General features: G+C 44.2%; 1 protein-coding gene across 2 annotated transcripts in view; it reads right to left on the bottom strand.

Moving 5' to 3' along the window:
* Window positions 1-1,044: 1,044 nt before the first annotated feature.
* Window positions 1,045-16,018, bottom strand: part of PIAS1 (protein inhibitor of activated STAT 1) — a 76,341-nt gene continuing 61,367 nt past the window's right edge. For both annotated transcript variants that reach the window (XM_040414315.1, XM_040414316.1), the window contains exons 10-14: window positions 8,971-9,101; window positions 3,963-4,143; window positions 2,973-3,115; window positions 2,802-2,839; window positions 1,045-2,041 (exon numbers count right to left, since the gene is read on the bottom strand). In XM_040414315.1, the coding sequence (XP_040270249.1) occupies window positions 1,754-2,041; window positions 2,802-2,839; window positions 2,973-3,115; window positions 3,963-4,143; window positions 8,971-9,101 (781 nt within the window). In that variant the 3' untranslated portion in view covers window positions 1,045-1,753. The remainder of the gene's footprint in view (window positions 2,042-2,801; window positions 2,840-2,972; window positions 3,116-3,962; window positions 4,144-8,970; window positions 9,102-16,018) is intronic.

The raw sequence follows: 16,018 nt of genomic DNA, 5'->3' as shown, positions 1-16,018 counted from the left end.
TGTGCAGGCAGCGGTCAGACATTCACTGCGCCTGCGCCAAATACAGACGCGCACGGCACAGGCGCGAGAATTCGTCTACTGGCTCAGATGGAGGATGGCATTCAAGAGGAGATGGGCGGGCTGGAGGGACGAGCGGGGCGGCATACAATGTGAGTAGACCGAGCCTCTAGGTGCTGAAAAGACGCCCCCATAGCACCTAGAGGCTCATTAGCATATTAATAAAAGTTCGTTTTTTAGTGAAACGGATCCACACACAGGTCTGAGAATAGCATTGTTAGGTAGATCAGACACTAGCAGATCGCTAGTGTCTGAGAGCTAATTAGGTCAAAATGAGGTGGTAGAAACCCTTTAAAGGGGTTGTGCAAAAACCATTTTGTCCATTTTGCCGGACTTACAAAAGGAAGAGGTGTCCAGCTCCCCTTGCATAATGACAAATGGTTAGATGGACACAAGGTAAGTGGGACACCGCCGCAGCCAGTGATTGACTGTGGCGACGTCAAACCGACTGTTGACATTGCTTGAGCTCAGGCCTGCAGGAGAAGGAGTGGGGAGCCAGCACTGGGAAGCAGGCAAGTCATCTTCCCTTTGCGGGTCCGGCAGAATGTGCAGGGGATTTACCCTTTAAATCTTGGGAACTTCCACAGGTAGATGCACTCTAGCAACAACAATTCATGATCGGCGGATGCTCAACACTCTGGGTTCACAAAGCACAATGGCAGGTTTGTCACCACAAGCATGCTGTGTGAGCCCAGCCTTACGAGGCTGAACGTAGGTGCTCGGATTAATAATGCCCGTCTGTGGGATTTAATACAGATGTCGGCCATGTTACTTCTTCTGCACCATAGATCTCAGCCCTTTAACACATCATCCACAGGACCCTGTTTTATATGAGCACCACCTGCAACGCTGGACCTGCTAGGAAAATAATAACGCAACAGTAGTATTGGGATAAGCAAAGGTTTCAACGTCTGTGCAATTCTAGCCCAGGTTTAGTCAAAATTTAACAGCTCACACAGTGGAAAAGGCTTGTGTGCCCCCCCCCCCCCCCCCCCTCTTTCTTCAGATGGATAGCTTAATTTAGAGAATTGTAACTTAGAGCCTTCGGTCGTCTCCCAGCGCTGATGGGAACAGAAGCGCTTTGTTTTGCAGAGTTCTTTTGGCAGCAAACACCATTAAGATGACTTTCACCCAAATCCAAGGCCTTGTAATACCGCCTAGAAGAAAGGCCTTGTTAGGATTCTCATTTGTACTGCTAAAGACTTCGACAAGATCCAATAAATACAAGATACATGTGCAGAAAAGAAACTAAACAAGTGATCACTGCAGCTTTGATTCAGAAGAGGAGATTGTTCCAGAATGATTGATGCAGGCATCCGACTCGCACAGGGACAACCAAACCAATACTGTGTCTGATCTATATGGTTCAGGAGCGGGAGAATACAAGGAGGAACCAACTGTGTCAGAGGAGGGCTCCAGGACAAGCGTCGGTCTCTAGGATCCAGTTGGAAAAGCAAAAGATATTTGGGGTGGGGGAAATGGTGGGTCCATAATTCAGTTTCTGGTAGGGTAGGGGGATGAGTAAAGTTTTCGGTTTATATACAAAAGTAAAACTGAAAATATAGTTCTGTTCTCTGTACATGTTCTTTTTGTTTTGTTAAACATTTCCTTTTAAAAAAAAAAGAAAAAATAAAGGAATTGGGCGACAAACGATGGGGGTTTGAATCCCCTCCGAGTGTGCTCATCTGTAAAATAATCAGTCCAAAGAGATAACATCTGGGATTATGCCGTAGAGAGAAGAGCTGTCTGCTGGTCCTCTGCTTGCCGCACTGTGGCTCTCCCGCAGGCTGTTCGAGGACACCAAACTGCTGTTACTGCCACTGTTGCTGCCATTGGTTGCTGGGAGAGAGGCGCTCACCCCTGCACTGAGCTGGTCCAGGAAGAGCTGGGAGGTCGCATATGGGAAAAACCGTGACGAATGAAGCAGGTCCGGTTCTTCAGAGGCAGCAGCTGCTGCGGCAGCCAAAAGGGAGGTGTTGTAATGCTAGCGATAGGTGTGAAAAAAGAAAAAAGACAAAGTTTAGGGTCACAAAAGAACAGGGGAAAAAACAAAAAACAAAAGGGAAAATGGGACAAGACGACAAAAAATAAATAAATAGAAGATTTGTTAAAACGTTATTCCCATCTCACTAAGATATGCCATCACTATGACTGACGGTGGTCCAACTTCCAGGACCCCCACTGATTTGACCTTCAGTGTTCTCCCCTACACAATGGTGTTCCCAGTTCTGCAGAATTTTTTTGCCAGAACTAGAAGTGTGCTTGGAAATTCACCACTGCAGCCCCTTCATTCTCAAGATTAGTGGGGCCCAGAAGTCAGATGCTAAGGACATTTCACAAAAGGACAATACAGCAGCAGATTGTCGGGAGGGAAGCGTTCTTTCCTGACAATCATCTGCTCGTCAGTTGGCTGCCATTAGATGCAGCCATCTCCTTCACAGTATCACTGATGCCACTGCTTGTTCCCATACAGACTCGTTTGCCGGCAACAGAGCATGTTTACACAGCACGATCTGCTGGCGGTAAACTACGATTCTTATGTCTGGGTGAATGATCTATCACCTGATGAACGTTCATCGGGTTATCGGCATCACTTTTACACTGCTCGGTAGAGATCATCTTGCGGATTCTTGGGCCACGAAAAGGGTGCTTAAGCGAGTTTAAAAAGTGACAGCATATCCTAGTGCTATACCATCACTTTATGAGAAGTGAATAGCCCTTTAATAGGAAATGTAAACACTTACTTGATTTTCTCCAGACAAGAATGGGAAGAAATCCAATCCTGTTAAGAAACATTTTTTAAAAAAAAAATTATATTATATTATAATACAGTTGATATAGGGGACACTACAGCTGAAAAGGATTGGTCACCCAACAGTCACTGTACAAGTAGTTAGCGTGTTGAGGACTCCTACCTTGCAGGTCGTATGGCATTGGTGTCATATGGAAGGGGTGCCTGTAGTCCTGAAGTAGGGGGGTATTAATATACGTGGAGTCCACAGCTGGCAGACTAGGTGTTCGAGATATAGGAGATGTCTGGTGTGGCAGACTCATCATACTGGAGATAGAAAAAACAGGCCAAATTAGAAACTGGAAAACTGAAAAACAAATGCACAAGAAAATCAGTCACCGCAGGGATAATAGTAACAAGTAAATACTTCAAGGGAATGTATCATACTATAGTTTATAAGGCTGAAGACATACATGCATCCAGTTCAGCCCATTATCCTGCTGAGCCACAGTAAGCCAAAAACATCCCTAATGAGACAATTTTCTTCATCCTTAGGGGAAAACGTTTTCCCAAATCCACATCTGGCAATCTAATAACTTCATGGAACCACCCATCTCCAGAAATCTAGTACATATAACTTGTAATATCACTTTTAAAGGAGTATTTCGGTTGGTAAACGTTATCCTCTATCCACATTAGATCACTGGGGATCCTACTGCTGGGACCCTCACTGAACACACAAACGGGAGTGGCAGGTAGAGCATGTGAAATGCTGCTCCACTCATCTCTATGGGAGTTTCGGGAGAGAGCCGAGAACAGTGCTCTACTATTTCCACAACTCCCATAGAGATGAATGGACTGGCAGTGTGCACACCCAAGCTGCTGCTTCTTTCATTTTGGGGTGCTCCAAGGGACACGGGGTACCCATTCTTATGATTGGTAGGGGTCCCAGAGGTAGGACCCCCACTGAGCTAACAGTTGATAGTTCTGGATAGAGGATAACTTAATAACCGGAATACTCCTTTAAGAAAGGCATCCAGGTCCCTCTTGAATGTGTCCAGCGAGCTCACCATAACAACTTCCTCTGGCGCACCGCCCCATAGCCACTCACTGCTTTTACAGTAAATAGTTCCTGTCTATGTTGGTGACCATTAAACTTGTGACGCATACTCACCCTTTGTTATTTAATGGTGAAGCGGGCGTAATAGAAGGGCAGCTCCTCTTAGCGCATGGTTCTTCCTCCTCTTCGTCTGAAGAGCTGTCTATCGTCAGGTCAATAACCTCAACCTTCTTGCTTTTATTGGAAGGCTGGCTAGGGGACACCTGGTGCTCTACTGTACTGCTGATACACCCGCCTGTAACATCACATGCATATTAACATATAGAATATACAAGAGACAGCCAAGTCTCAAGATCAACTGGTCGATTCAGAGTGGAGGAAATCATTAAAGAAACCAAAAAAGAGGTTAAAGGGGTTGTCCGAGTTATGAAAAAAATAATATAGCACTGTAAATCTGATGGGCAGCAATATATAACTAAGCTAAGCAAGTTTTAAGCAAAAAAATATATATATTTCCTAATTTACATGATTCTTTACTGGCCCTTTGTTTACATGCAATAAAAACAATCTCTGCCCCTCCCCCTGCTCTGCTAAGGGAGTGGATACAAGAGCTGCTCTGAGTGACATGTCTGCCTGCTGGAAGAGACTGCAACATGTTGTATATGTAGGACTACAAGTCCCAGCTGTATAATGACACTGCTAAGGGAGTGGATACAAGAGCTGCCCTGAGTGCTGGGAGAATCAACAGCAACTTGTAAGTTTAGAACTACAAGTCCCACTTGTATAATGACACTGCTAATATACACAGGATCGTCCCCCTACAACCTTGTGCAATGCTCTCTCTAGTCTGTCAGATCCTGTGCCCAGAATTGTCACTGCTGCAGCTAGCCAGTATGTGCAGCTGAAGGGGTTAAGAATCTTAGGAGAGAGCAGTGAAGGGGGCGTGGCCAGAACTGTGACGTCTCGTTTACAGGCTTGTAAACTACCTTTATCAGAGCAGGGAGATAAGCTGACATCACAGGTCATGTGACCCTCAGTGAAATCTAAGAAACCAGGCACTGCAGATAAAGTGAGTTAATTGGAAAGCTGTTACATTTGCTTAGTTAGGAACATAGAAAGAACAAAAAAAAAAATAACTCGGATAACCCCTTTAAGGCTTGTTTCACATATGCGCGAAACAGATTCGGCAGGCTGTTCTGGCTGGGAACAGCCTGCGGGGCGCAACTGTGCGCTGTCGGAATTACATCCAGCCCCATACACTATTATGGGGGCTGGCGGAAATTCGGCCTTAACCAGGCAAATATGCCAAGGAGCCACCTGACAAATACGGCTGCGCAGCTTCCACTGCTCTGCATATTTGCCGAGGTGCGGTCAGATCTCCACCGGCCCCCATTATAGTGAAAGGGAGATCGGACGGAATTCCGGGAGAGAACAGCTGCGCCTGGGAAGGATGGATGGGCCAGGTTGTTTGATGCATATGTGAAACCAGTCTAAATGTAGAGACAAGTATATAGCAGGCATTAAGACAAAATTAATCAGAAGTGCTACCATGTATAGAAACCAGTATCCATCAAGTCAAAGTGGACAAAATGAAATGAAAGGTCTTTTTAACAAAAAGTTATATTTTACATGGTTCTAAATTGCAAAAACATAAATTTTATTCAGTCCATTACTTTGAGGTTATCCCATACAGTTAGGTTATGATCAAGCTTTAAAAAGAGTTGTATTTTTTATTTTTATACCAATGGCCAATCCTTAGGATAGATAATCGACATCACATGGGAGGAGTCCAACTTCCAGCAGATCAGCTGTTCTGTGAATGGGAACATCGCAGCAGTAACCAGCTCCGACGACCATGCTGGAGCTACTGCAGAACAACTGAATGGTGAAGTGCGGGGAGGAAGGACACCACCCAATGTAATACTGATGACCTATCTTAAGGGTGGTATTACTGTTATCACAAATTATCCCCTATCCACAGGATAGTTATTCCCATATCAGATTGGTGGGGGTCCTACAGCTGGGACCCCAAACCGTGAAGGCTCCCCCCCCCCCCCTCCAGAAACAGATGAAGTGGATGTTTGGAAAAGTGCGCTGCCGCTGTAGATAGCCGGGACCACCGTCAATAGCCGAGCACTGTATTCTGCTATATATGGCACTCTGAAAGAAAAGGAATTGCGGCACACTTTTCTGACCAGCCGCTCCGTCCATTTCAAGGGGGCCCCACTGTCCCAGCGGCAGGACCCCCACCAATCTGATACATGGATATTAAAATTCTCAAGAACCCATTTGGAACCCTTTTTTTTTTTTTTTTTACAACAGTTTTTTTAGTCTTCTATTGCCAGACAATTCTCTAAAAAAAAAAAAAAAAAGGCAGTGGCCAGATACCTCTCAGCCTATTCCAGCCATGCCCAGCACCTCCCACATCAGGTTCCTATAACTGTAAGGGTACATGCACACGGTCAGGATTCATGTGCGGAGAATCCGCACTGAAATCCGCAGGTGTTCGCGCTCAATCCGCAGGTCAAAATCCGCACGGAAAAAATCTGCATCGTGTGCATTGAGAACTTCAAATTCTCATAGAATACAATGTACATGACCTACGGTGCGGATTTTCCGCACGCAATCCTGAGTGCGCATTCGCCTAAAAATGCAAGATGTTGCCGATGTGACTAGAAGAGCTTTAGTTAAAGGGTAACTAATTTTTTTATTTTATTTGCTAGTTTATTACAGCTAGGCATGTATACCTGAGTTAGTCTGTCAATGATTTTAAAAAGATCTGTAATTACCTTATAATAACAACTTTCATTAATGTTCTGTCCCTTTCCACGGCTCCCTTAAAAGACTGTTGCTAGGACTGGTCTGTCTTCATTTTAGTATAAACAGAAGACAGAGGGGCGGTCCTTCACACAGCATGCCTGCATTAGGCTTCAGAGTGAGAAGGCGTGTCTCAGTAATCCAATCTGATTGGCTGGCAGGGAGCTACTGGCTACAGCAAATGTGTATGTAAAGCGAGGGAAAGCAGTTTTGGCCTCAGAGAACTGGCAGAGGAGCCATCTTGAGAAGGTCCTCATATTGTAAATGTTTAAACAGCCGTAACTAAGGGAAAAACCTCAAAGAAAAACAAACAGTGGTATGTGAAGAAACTAAAGATTGCTTTATGCATAATGCTGCTGCAGCAGTAACATATGCTAAAACAGATTTTTTTATGAAAACATGACAGTTACCCTTTAACCGCTACAGACAGTGATTTTTCCAGTCACAGCCACAAGATCTCACAACAACTAGCAACAGCTCATGTTTTTATAGTTTATGCCACCAGGGAAGAAGCGGTAGTCGGTCATGGGCATGATGTAACAGTTTGAGGTGTCAGACTTTGGAGAAGGTCCTCTGGCACACGACCAATGAAGACTATTTCCAATATATTCTCTAAATAGAAGGCTGCTTTCAGCCGGCCATGGTTACCATACAAACACCTAACTGAACACTGAATGAATGGGTATCTTCTCATGGCAGATTTTTCTGTATAGACCATCATCAGTCCGTGTAGAGAATATCGCAGCATTTTCTATTTTTGCCTTAATTTGACTGATTCACTTAAATTTACATGTGTGCGGGAAAAACGGACTGTACACAGAATCATCTATGTGAGGAACATGAAGGAGTTTGTTTATTGGCAAGAGACCTAGCTGAGAAAAATATACCGTCAGCAAGTCAGTAATACCGTACTGCCACTATAGTAATCTTCTATACATTGCTAATTAGGGTTGTTTCGATGCCAAAAGTGACTCACACAGTTTAGTTTTTTTTCCCCTTTTACAGCATTTACCACACAGGACATTTAAAAAATTTTTTTTTTATATAGTTTGGACGTGGCGATATGTAATATGTTTATTTGTTTATATATATTTTATATGTAAAATTGGGAAAGGTGGTGATTTATACTTATATATTATAATTTATTTCTAACATTTTGGTGTTTGTTTTTTACTTTTTTAATTTATCAACTATTTCCCCCCCCTTAGGGGCTAGAACCTGGGATCTTTTAATCCCTTGTCCTATTCACCCTTATAGATCTCTATTAGGCCTCTTGCACACGAACGTGTGCGTCCCATGATCGTGCTGTGGATCGCAAAATGCGGGCCGCAATGCACGAGCATAGTCCATGTGGCAGCCGCAGCGGATTGCGGACCCCTTCACTTTAATAGGTCCGCGATCCGGCCGTTCCGCAAAAAGATAGGACATGTTCTATATCTTTGCGGAACGGAAGTATGGGACGGAAGCACTCCGTAGTGCTTCCGTAGTGTTCCGTTCCGTGCTTCCGTTCCGCATTTCTGGATTTGCAAATGCCGTCCGCAATACGCCAACGGAGCGCACGCGTTCGTGTGCAAGAGGCCTTAGGGTGAATAGGACTTCACACTGTCCCTGCTGCCAGGTGCATAGTACACACAGCAGCAGCAGGGAGCTGACCATGGCAGCCAGGGCTTCAGTAGTGTCCTGGCTGCCATGGTAACCAATCGGAGCCCCGGGATTACACTGCTGGGGCTCCGATCAGAAGCTGCCACTGCACCACCAATGAGGAGGAGGGGAGGGGACCCTGTGGCCACTGCCACCAATGATTTTAATACTGGGGGGTGGGGGCACACTGCTCCAAATATTTTAATACTAGGGGGGTTGAGGGGAGGGGGCACACTGCGCCACCAATGATAATTAATGCAGGAGGCAGGTGCTGCACCTGAGGGGTTAACTGCCGCTGATCGCAGCTCCCCGCCAGCACCCGCCTCATGGATTTGTATTAAACTGGAGAGACTGCTTCCTTTTCCCCTGTGCTGCTGAGGAGAACACTGAGCGCGCTCCATGTTCTCTGATACTAGACTGCGCAATAGCGAAGCCTAGTATCGAAAAAAGGCAAATCCCGGTATAGAGGTCGATACCAGACAAAAGTATCGATTGGGTATCGAAAATTCGATACCCGAAACAACCCTATTGCTAATAATGACTGATTTTTATTTTTGTAAGACATGAAAAGATCAATAAGCTATGTCTTTTTGTGCATTTGCACTGGGAAATTATCACTTTGGTTCGGAAAGAGATCTGTAATGGAAAAGCTCGCAGCACTCACTATCTACTCCATTAAGGGAGGTGGTGACTTCCTGCACTTCTTTCTTTGACCGCATGGGCGACCAGGAACCATCTTCTTTGAACTGGATCTCATCACAGTCTGTGCAGCACTTTAGGATCTCCATGAACAGGCTAGGGATAAACAATATCAATCACAACCTTAACCCTTTCAGGACCCTGCCATATTTCTCCTTGAGGACCTTTCACCTGGATATCCTTAATCTAGGTGTTATCCTACCCTATAGTGCGGCCCCCACTGATGTTTTGGCGCTTTTCTTTTTCTAAAGAACCCCCCGTTCGTCCGCTGTGGTCCTCATATCTTTTGGCGCCTCATATGCCCATGAGGCGAGTGCTATACTAGGCATGGACTTTTATTTCTACTGGGCGCGGTTATCTTCTCCCTGGCTGTGAGTGCATCCAATCAGAGCGCCCCGCTTTTATCCAGGGAGAAGGAGCTCCTTCTCCCGCGAGAACTTGAGCTCCTTCTCCCTGGCCAAGAGCGGGGAGCTCTGATTGGATGCGCTCACAGCCAGGGAGAAGATAACCGCGCCCAGTAGAAATACAAGTCCACGCCTAGAATAACCAAGTCGCCTCATTACCATATGAGGCGACAAAAGATATGAGGACAACAGCGGACGAACGGGGGGCTCTTTAGAAAAAGAAAAGCGCCAAAACATCAGTGGGGGGCGCACTATAAAAGGTAGGATAATAATTAGATTAAGGATATCCAGGTGAAAGGTCCTCTTTAAAGGGGTTGTCTCACGTAAGTGGCATTAAGGCTCCATTCACACGTCCGCAAAATGGGTCCTAATCTGTTCCGCAATTTTGCGGATGGGTCTGGACCCATTAATTTCCAATGGGGACGGAAAAGATGCGGACAGCACACCATGTGCTGTCTGCATCCGCATTTCCGGATGCGCAATTCCGCATCCACACTTCCTTTTCCGCAAAAAAATAGAACATGTCCTATTCTTGTCCGCAATTGCGGATAAGATTAGGCATTTTCTATTATAGTGCCGGAGATGTGCGGTCCGCAAATTGCGGAAGGCACATTGCCGGTGTCCGTGTTTTGCAGAGCCGCAAAACACTTACGGACGAGTGAATAGACCCTTATGTAGAGAAAGTGAATACAAGGCACTTACTAATGTACTGTTATCCATATTGCTTCCTTTGCTGGCTGGGTTAATTTTTCCATCACATTATACACTGCTCATTTCCATGGTTATAGACCACCCTGCAGTCCATCAGTGGTGGTCATGCTTGCACACTATAGGAAAAAAAGTCAACCTCTCTGGTGGCCGGGACCATGGGAGCACACACGGGCTAGTGCTTTTTCCTATATTGTGCAAGCACGACCACCACTGATGGATTGCAGGGTGGTCGTAACCATGGAAACAAGCAGTGTATAAAGTGATGGAAAAATTAATCCAGCCAACAAAGGAGACGATATGGACAATCACAATACAATAGTAAGTGGCTTGTATTTACTTTCTCTACATCAGGGATGCCCAACCTGCGGCCCTCCAGCTGTTGCAAAACTACAACTCCCAGCATACCCGGACAGCCTACAGCTATCAGCCGACAGCAGGACATGATGGGAATTTTAGTTTTACAACAGCTGGAGGGCCGCAGGTTGAGCATCCCTGCTCTACATGATAAATGCCACTTACTGAAGTGAGACAACCCCTTTAAAAGGACCAGGTGTGTGTTTTTTTGGTTTTGTTTTTTAAATCTGACTTGTCACTTTATGTGGTAATAACTTTGGAATGCTTTTACTTATCCAAGTCATTCTGAGAATGTTTTCTCGTGACACATTGTACTTCATGGTAGTGGTAAATATGAGTCAATATATTTCATTTCAATGATTTTTTTTTATCCCAAATATATTAAAAAAAAGAGAAAAATTCACAACTTTCCAAATGTAAATTTCTCTGCTTTTAAAACAAAGTGATACCTCATAAAATAGTTATTACTTTACATTTCCCATTTGTCTACTTTATTTTTGGATAATTTTGCAAATGCCATTTTATTTTTTTGGGGACGTTAGAAGGCTTAGAAGCAAATCTTGAAATTTTTCTGAAAATTTTCAAAACCCCATTTTTAAGGACCAGTGTTCAGTTATGTCACTTTGTGGGGCTTACATAATATAAACTACCCATACATGGCCCCATTTTAGAAACTACACCCCTCAAGGTATTCAAAACCGATTTTACAAACTTTGTTAACCCTTTTGGTGTTCCACAAGAATTAAAGAAAAATGTACATGAAATTTCTGAAATTCAGTTTTTGGGCAGATTTTCTATTTTAATCATTTTTTTACAGTAACACAGCAAGGGTTAATGGCCAAACAAAACTCAATATTTATTACCCTGATTCTGTAGTTTACAGAAACACCCCATTTGTAATCGAAAACTGCTGCATGGACACACGGCAGGGCACAGAAAAGAAGGAGCAATATAGGTTTTTTGGAGGTCAGATTTCACTGGGATAATTTTAAGTTTCCATCTCACATTTAAAGCCCTCTGATGCACCCCTAGAGAAGAAAAAAAGTGACCCCATTTTTTAGTACCAACTTTTTTTGGTACAATTTTTTTGGGTACATATGATTTTTGGATTGCTCTATATTACGCTTTTTGTGAGGTAAGACAACAGAAAAAATGGCTGTTTTTACAATGTTCATCTGACAGGTTATTTTTCTAGAGCAGGTTGTAACGGACGCGCTGATATTAAACATTGTTTTGTCAGAGAGGGGGAGGTGGGGAGGGAGTTGGGGGGGGACTGGGAGATTTAATAAAGATATATATATTTTTTTGATGCAGTGTTATTGACATGCTGTTTGGATAAAGTATGATTGATTTTACTTTATTGATATCCTATTGTCATATAATGTATGGTTTATCTGAACAATTGGCTGTATGTAAAACCTTTAATAAAAATGATCTGATTCAAAAAAACATTGTTTTGTTTGTTTCAGTTTAACATAAAGCAGTTTTTGAAAAAAAAAAAAATTTTTTTAGTGTCTCCATATTCTGAGTATATATATATATATATATATATATATATATATATATATATACACACATACATATACACACGAATAGAAAGCAGGACTGCACTCCAATATGTGATGAAAAAATCAAAGCAGTTTATTCACCCATGTTAGGCAAAGTTTGCGACGTTTCAGCTCTTGCGAGCCTTTCTCAAGGCTTGAGAAAGGCTCGCAAGAGCTGAAACGTCGCAAACTTTGCCTAACATGGGTGAATAAACTGCTTTGATTTTTTCATCACATATTGGAGTGCAGTCCTGCTTTCTATTCGAATATACTATTGGGGATTGTCGTTGCCCCCCAAATACACTCCCTTGAAAGCTGTATAGGATGTAGGGTGCCCGCGATAGTCCCTCGATTCAGGACGGAAGACAACAAAGAAAGTCCGCAGCACTCCTTGAAAGATAAAATGTGCTCTTTTATTCAGACATATCAAGTGACAACGTTTCGGTTCTCTCACAGAACCTTTCTTTCTCAAGTCAGTGACCTGACTTGAGAAAGAAAGGTTCTGTGAGAACCGAAACGTTGTCACTTGATATGTCTGAATAAAAGAGCACATTTTATCTTTCAAGGAGTGCTGCGGACTTTCTTTGTTGTCTTCCGTCCTGAATCGAGGGACTATCGCGGGCACCCTACATCCTATACAGCTTTCAAGGGAGTGTTATATATATATATAATTTTTTTTCAATTTTGGGGCGATTGTCTTACATAGGGGGTCATTTTGTGCGGGATGAGATGACTGTTTGGTACCATTTTGGGATGCATATGACTTTTTAATAGCTTGGTATTTTTGTGATTTAATGTGACCATGGCTTTTTGGCAGTTTTTATTTATTTATAGTGTTCACCTGAGGGGTTAGGTCATGTGATATTTTAATAGAGCTAGTTGTTACAGACGCAGCAATACCTAAATGTGTTTACTTTTAGTTTTTTTCAGCTTAGCACAATTATGAAAAAAAAAATTTTTGCCCCACTCTGGGACTTCAACTTTTGAGGTCTGATCCCCTCTGCAATGCATTACAATACAACCTGTATTTTAATGCATTGGCTGTCAGCTTTTACGCCTAAGGGGCTGGATCTCAGAGTTCCGTAGAAGGCAAGCCCTGATGCCTATAGAAGGCATCGGGCTGCCTTCTCTGCCATCGGGTCCCCGTTACAGCGGCGCGGGGACCCGATGGGGATGCAGAGGGAACCTGTACCCTCCGCAAACACCCTGTATGCTGCGGTCAGCTTTGACCGCAGCATACAAGGGGTTAATGCGCCAGCATGTGTGTTTTCATCAATGTCTGTGTATGCAGCAGGGATCCGGCTGTCAGTGACTGCCAGGTCCATGCCGCTGATCGGGCAGGCTGCACCCCGCCCAATCAACCCGCAGTACATGTACGGCGAAGGTCCTCTAGGGATAATTACACATAAAACCATCATTTTTTAATTCAAAGCTTCTAAGTGCTGCAAACTGTATGAAAAAAAAGGGAGATTTCTGTTTACTCATCATTTACCTAATGGTTAAGTGGCTTCACATGCAATCAGCTCTAGCTTAAAAGTGTGCAAAGTGGGGAAATTAGATTGTGATCCCACTGGGGACAGGTTAATTTAAGCTCCAATAACATGACTTGTTTTGATAAATATCTGCTTGTAAAATATATACCAAGACATACCTGTGACCTCCATAGAAACCTATATGACGAGCCTGACACCAATAAAACCACATTTTAGTTAACTGCTTGTCCGCCAGTTAAAACCAGATAGCGACACACTTTTCTAATCATTTTTTTTTATCCTATTTTCTGAACATGATTATGGGGACGGCTATCTTGCCTGAGATGTTAATAGCATTTAGAGACATGCTTGACAGCAGCTACAATGAGCACTAGGCACAAAAGTCCGGAGAGGACCTCACTGACTTGTACGAGAGATATTTCTAGGCATGCTCTGACTTTTGCAAAGGTCAGGATGGAGTAGATAAGCTGTGACATCACCTATTGTAATTTTTTCAAGATCTTTTACTCTTAAGACTTTAAAAACAAAGGGGTTGTCCGGCTTCAGAGCTGAACCCGGACATCCCTCCATTTTCACCCAGGCAGCCCCCCTGACTTGAGCATCGGAGCAGTTCAGGCTCCGATGCTTCCTTTGCCCTGCGCTAAATCGCGCAGGGCAAAGGTATTTTCAGGAGTTCCAGTGATGAACTGGGTTCTCCGTGGGGCTGCCAGGAAGCCCGGTGACGTCACCGGCACTAATGGGCGGGCTTTAGCGCTGCCCTAGCCAGTAAAACGGCTAGGGCAGCGCTAAAGCACGCCCATCAGAGCCAGTGACGTCACCGAACACACTGCCAGGTGGAAGCTTCCGCCCGGCAGTGTGTTATTGTAAACAAAAGAGCCCTTGCCCTGCGCGATCTAACGCAGGGCAAGGGAGCACATCAGAGCATGAGATGCTCCAATGCTATCAGGGGGGGGCTGCCTGAGTGAAAATATGGGTACAACCCCTTTAACGGAGGCCCGAAATAATTCATATGTCCAGCAATTTACAGCCCAGAACCCCTCATCATTTACTCGACACCTGATATGGACCCCAGTAAATGCCACCCAAAAATGAGGTCAGTGCTCAACCATTTTAAAATTTCACCAGTACCTACTCAGCAAGCGGGCAAGGTATGGCATTAAAATGTACAAACTGTGCGAGTACCTCTGGGTACACCTACGGGTTCTGGGTTTACAAAAGGGAAAGACACCCCAGATTAAACCCCCAAAATTCCCACCCCATCCTAGAAGTTAATGGGAAAATATTGTGGAACTTGGTGCACCCACTACCAGAGGTGCAATGATTACTCGATTAAATTGAGGAGCTCGACAAAAAAATAAATCCTCAAGGATTTGTTTGTGTCATGTGACCGCGAAGCGCTTGCCATTACTCACGCTCCATAGTCTCCCGACGGCCCACACCGCGCTGCAATGCATCCTGACACATCGTGCATGTAAGCTCACACCACGACCCGACACTGATGTCAGAACCCAGCGCAGCGCGCAAAGAAGAGGCTAGCAGAGCTGTGGAATGTCGGCAGCACCCCTACAGGAAAGGTAAATATTAAACTGCCGTTGGGAACTAATGGCTAGGAGCGGAGGGCACAGGGGACTGATGGCATGGGAGGGCTGATGGCACAGAGTATTGGTGGCACTAGGGGAGCCAGGTGGCGGGTCTGTTGATTTTTTTTATAAAAAGGAAAATGTTCTATGATGTGTTTTTTTTTCTTATTAGAGAACTTGATTAATCGTTGGATTGATCGATAGAATACTTGATTACTAAAATAATAGATAGCTGCAGTCCTACCCACTACTAGATCAGGGTTACCACCTCTATGTGGATAACTATTAAACCAGTGTAATCCAGCACAGTATGCAAAAACCTGAGAGGCCTCCCTAGATCTCTGATTACACAGCCACTCAGAACAGGTGACAGTAAGGTCCCCCTCAATAAGAACATGCTGGTGGTTATGTACAAGAACAAGAGGGATGTCCTTGTACTGATCACCATTCGTGGAAATACCATATTCCCTGCCCCTGTAAGTGGTAGCACTAGTCCCAAGTCAGACTGCATCCTGGACTACAATACCAACAGAGGATTTAGCTTTCAGACCACGTTCTGAAGCTGTACAGTGCCACGTGGAAAACGAAGGTGTGGTACAAAAAGCTGGCCGTGCACATTGTGCAGACAGCACTGTATAATGCGTACGTGTTATTTCAATCTGCCGGCCAGACAGGAACATTCCTTCAGTTTCAAGAGATGGTGACCAAGGCCCTAATTTTTCTAAATCAGGGAGGGCCCCAGTACTTCTGGATGTAAAAGGTGCCTATCTTGTACTAGGGTGACATTTCCCTGGTGAAGTCCCACAAACAAAAGGAAGGCAAGGACCCAAGAGATACAACGTGTGTTCCAAAAGGGAGATAATAGAGGATTGCGTCAAAGTTCACCACTCTGTGGGCTATTAATTTTATCCTTCATGTATGTCG

This window comes from Bufo bufo, chromosome 1, assembly GCF_905171765.1.
Source record: "Bufo bufo chromosome 1, aBufBuf1.1, whole genome shotgun sequence".
NCBI lineage: Eukaryota > Metazoa > Chordata > Amphibia > Anura > Bufonidae > Bufo > Bufo bufo.
The sequence above is the reverse complement of the archived record's forward strand: the minus strand, read 5'-3'. Positions and strand labels throughout refer to the sequence as shown.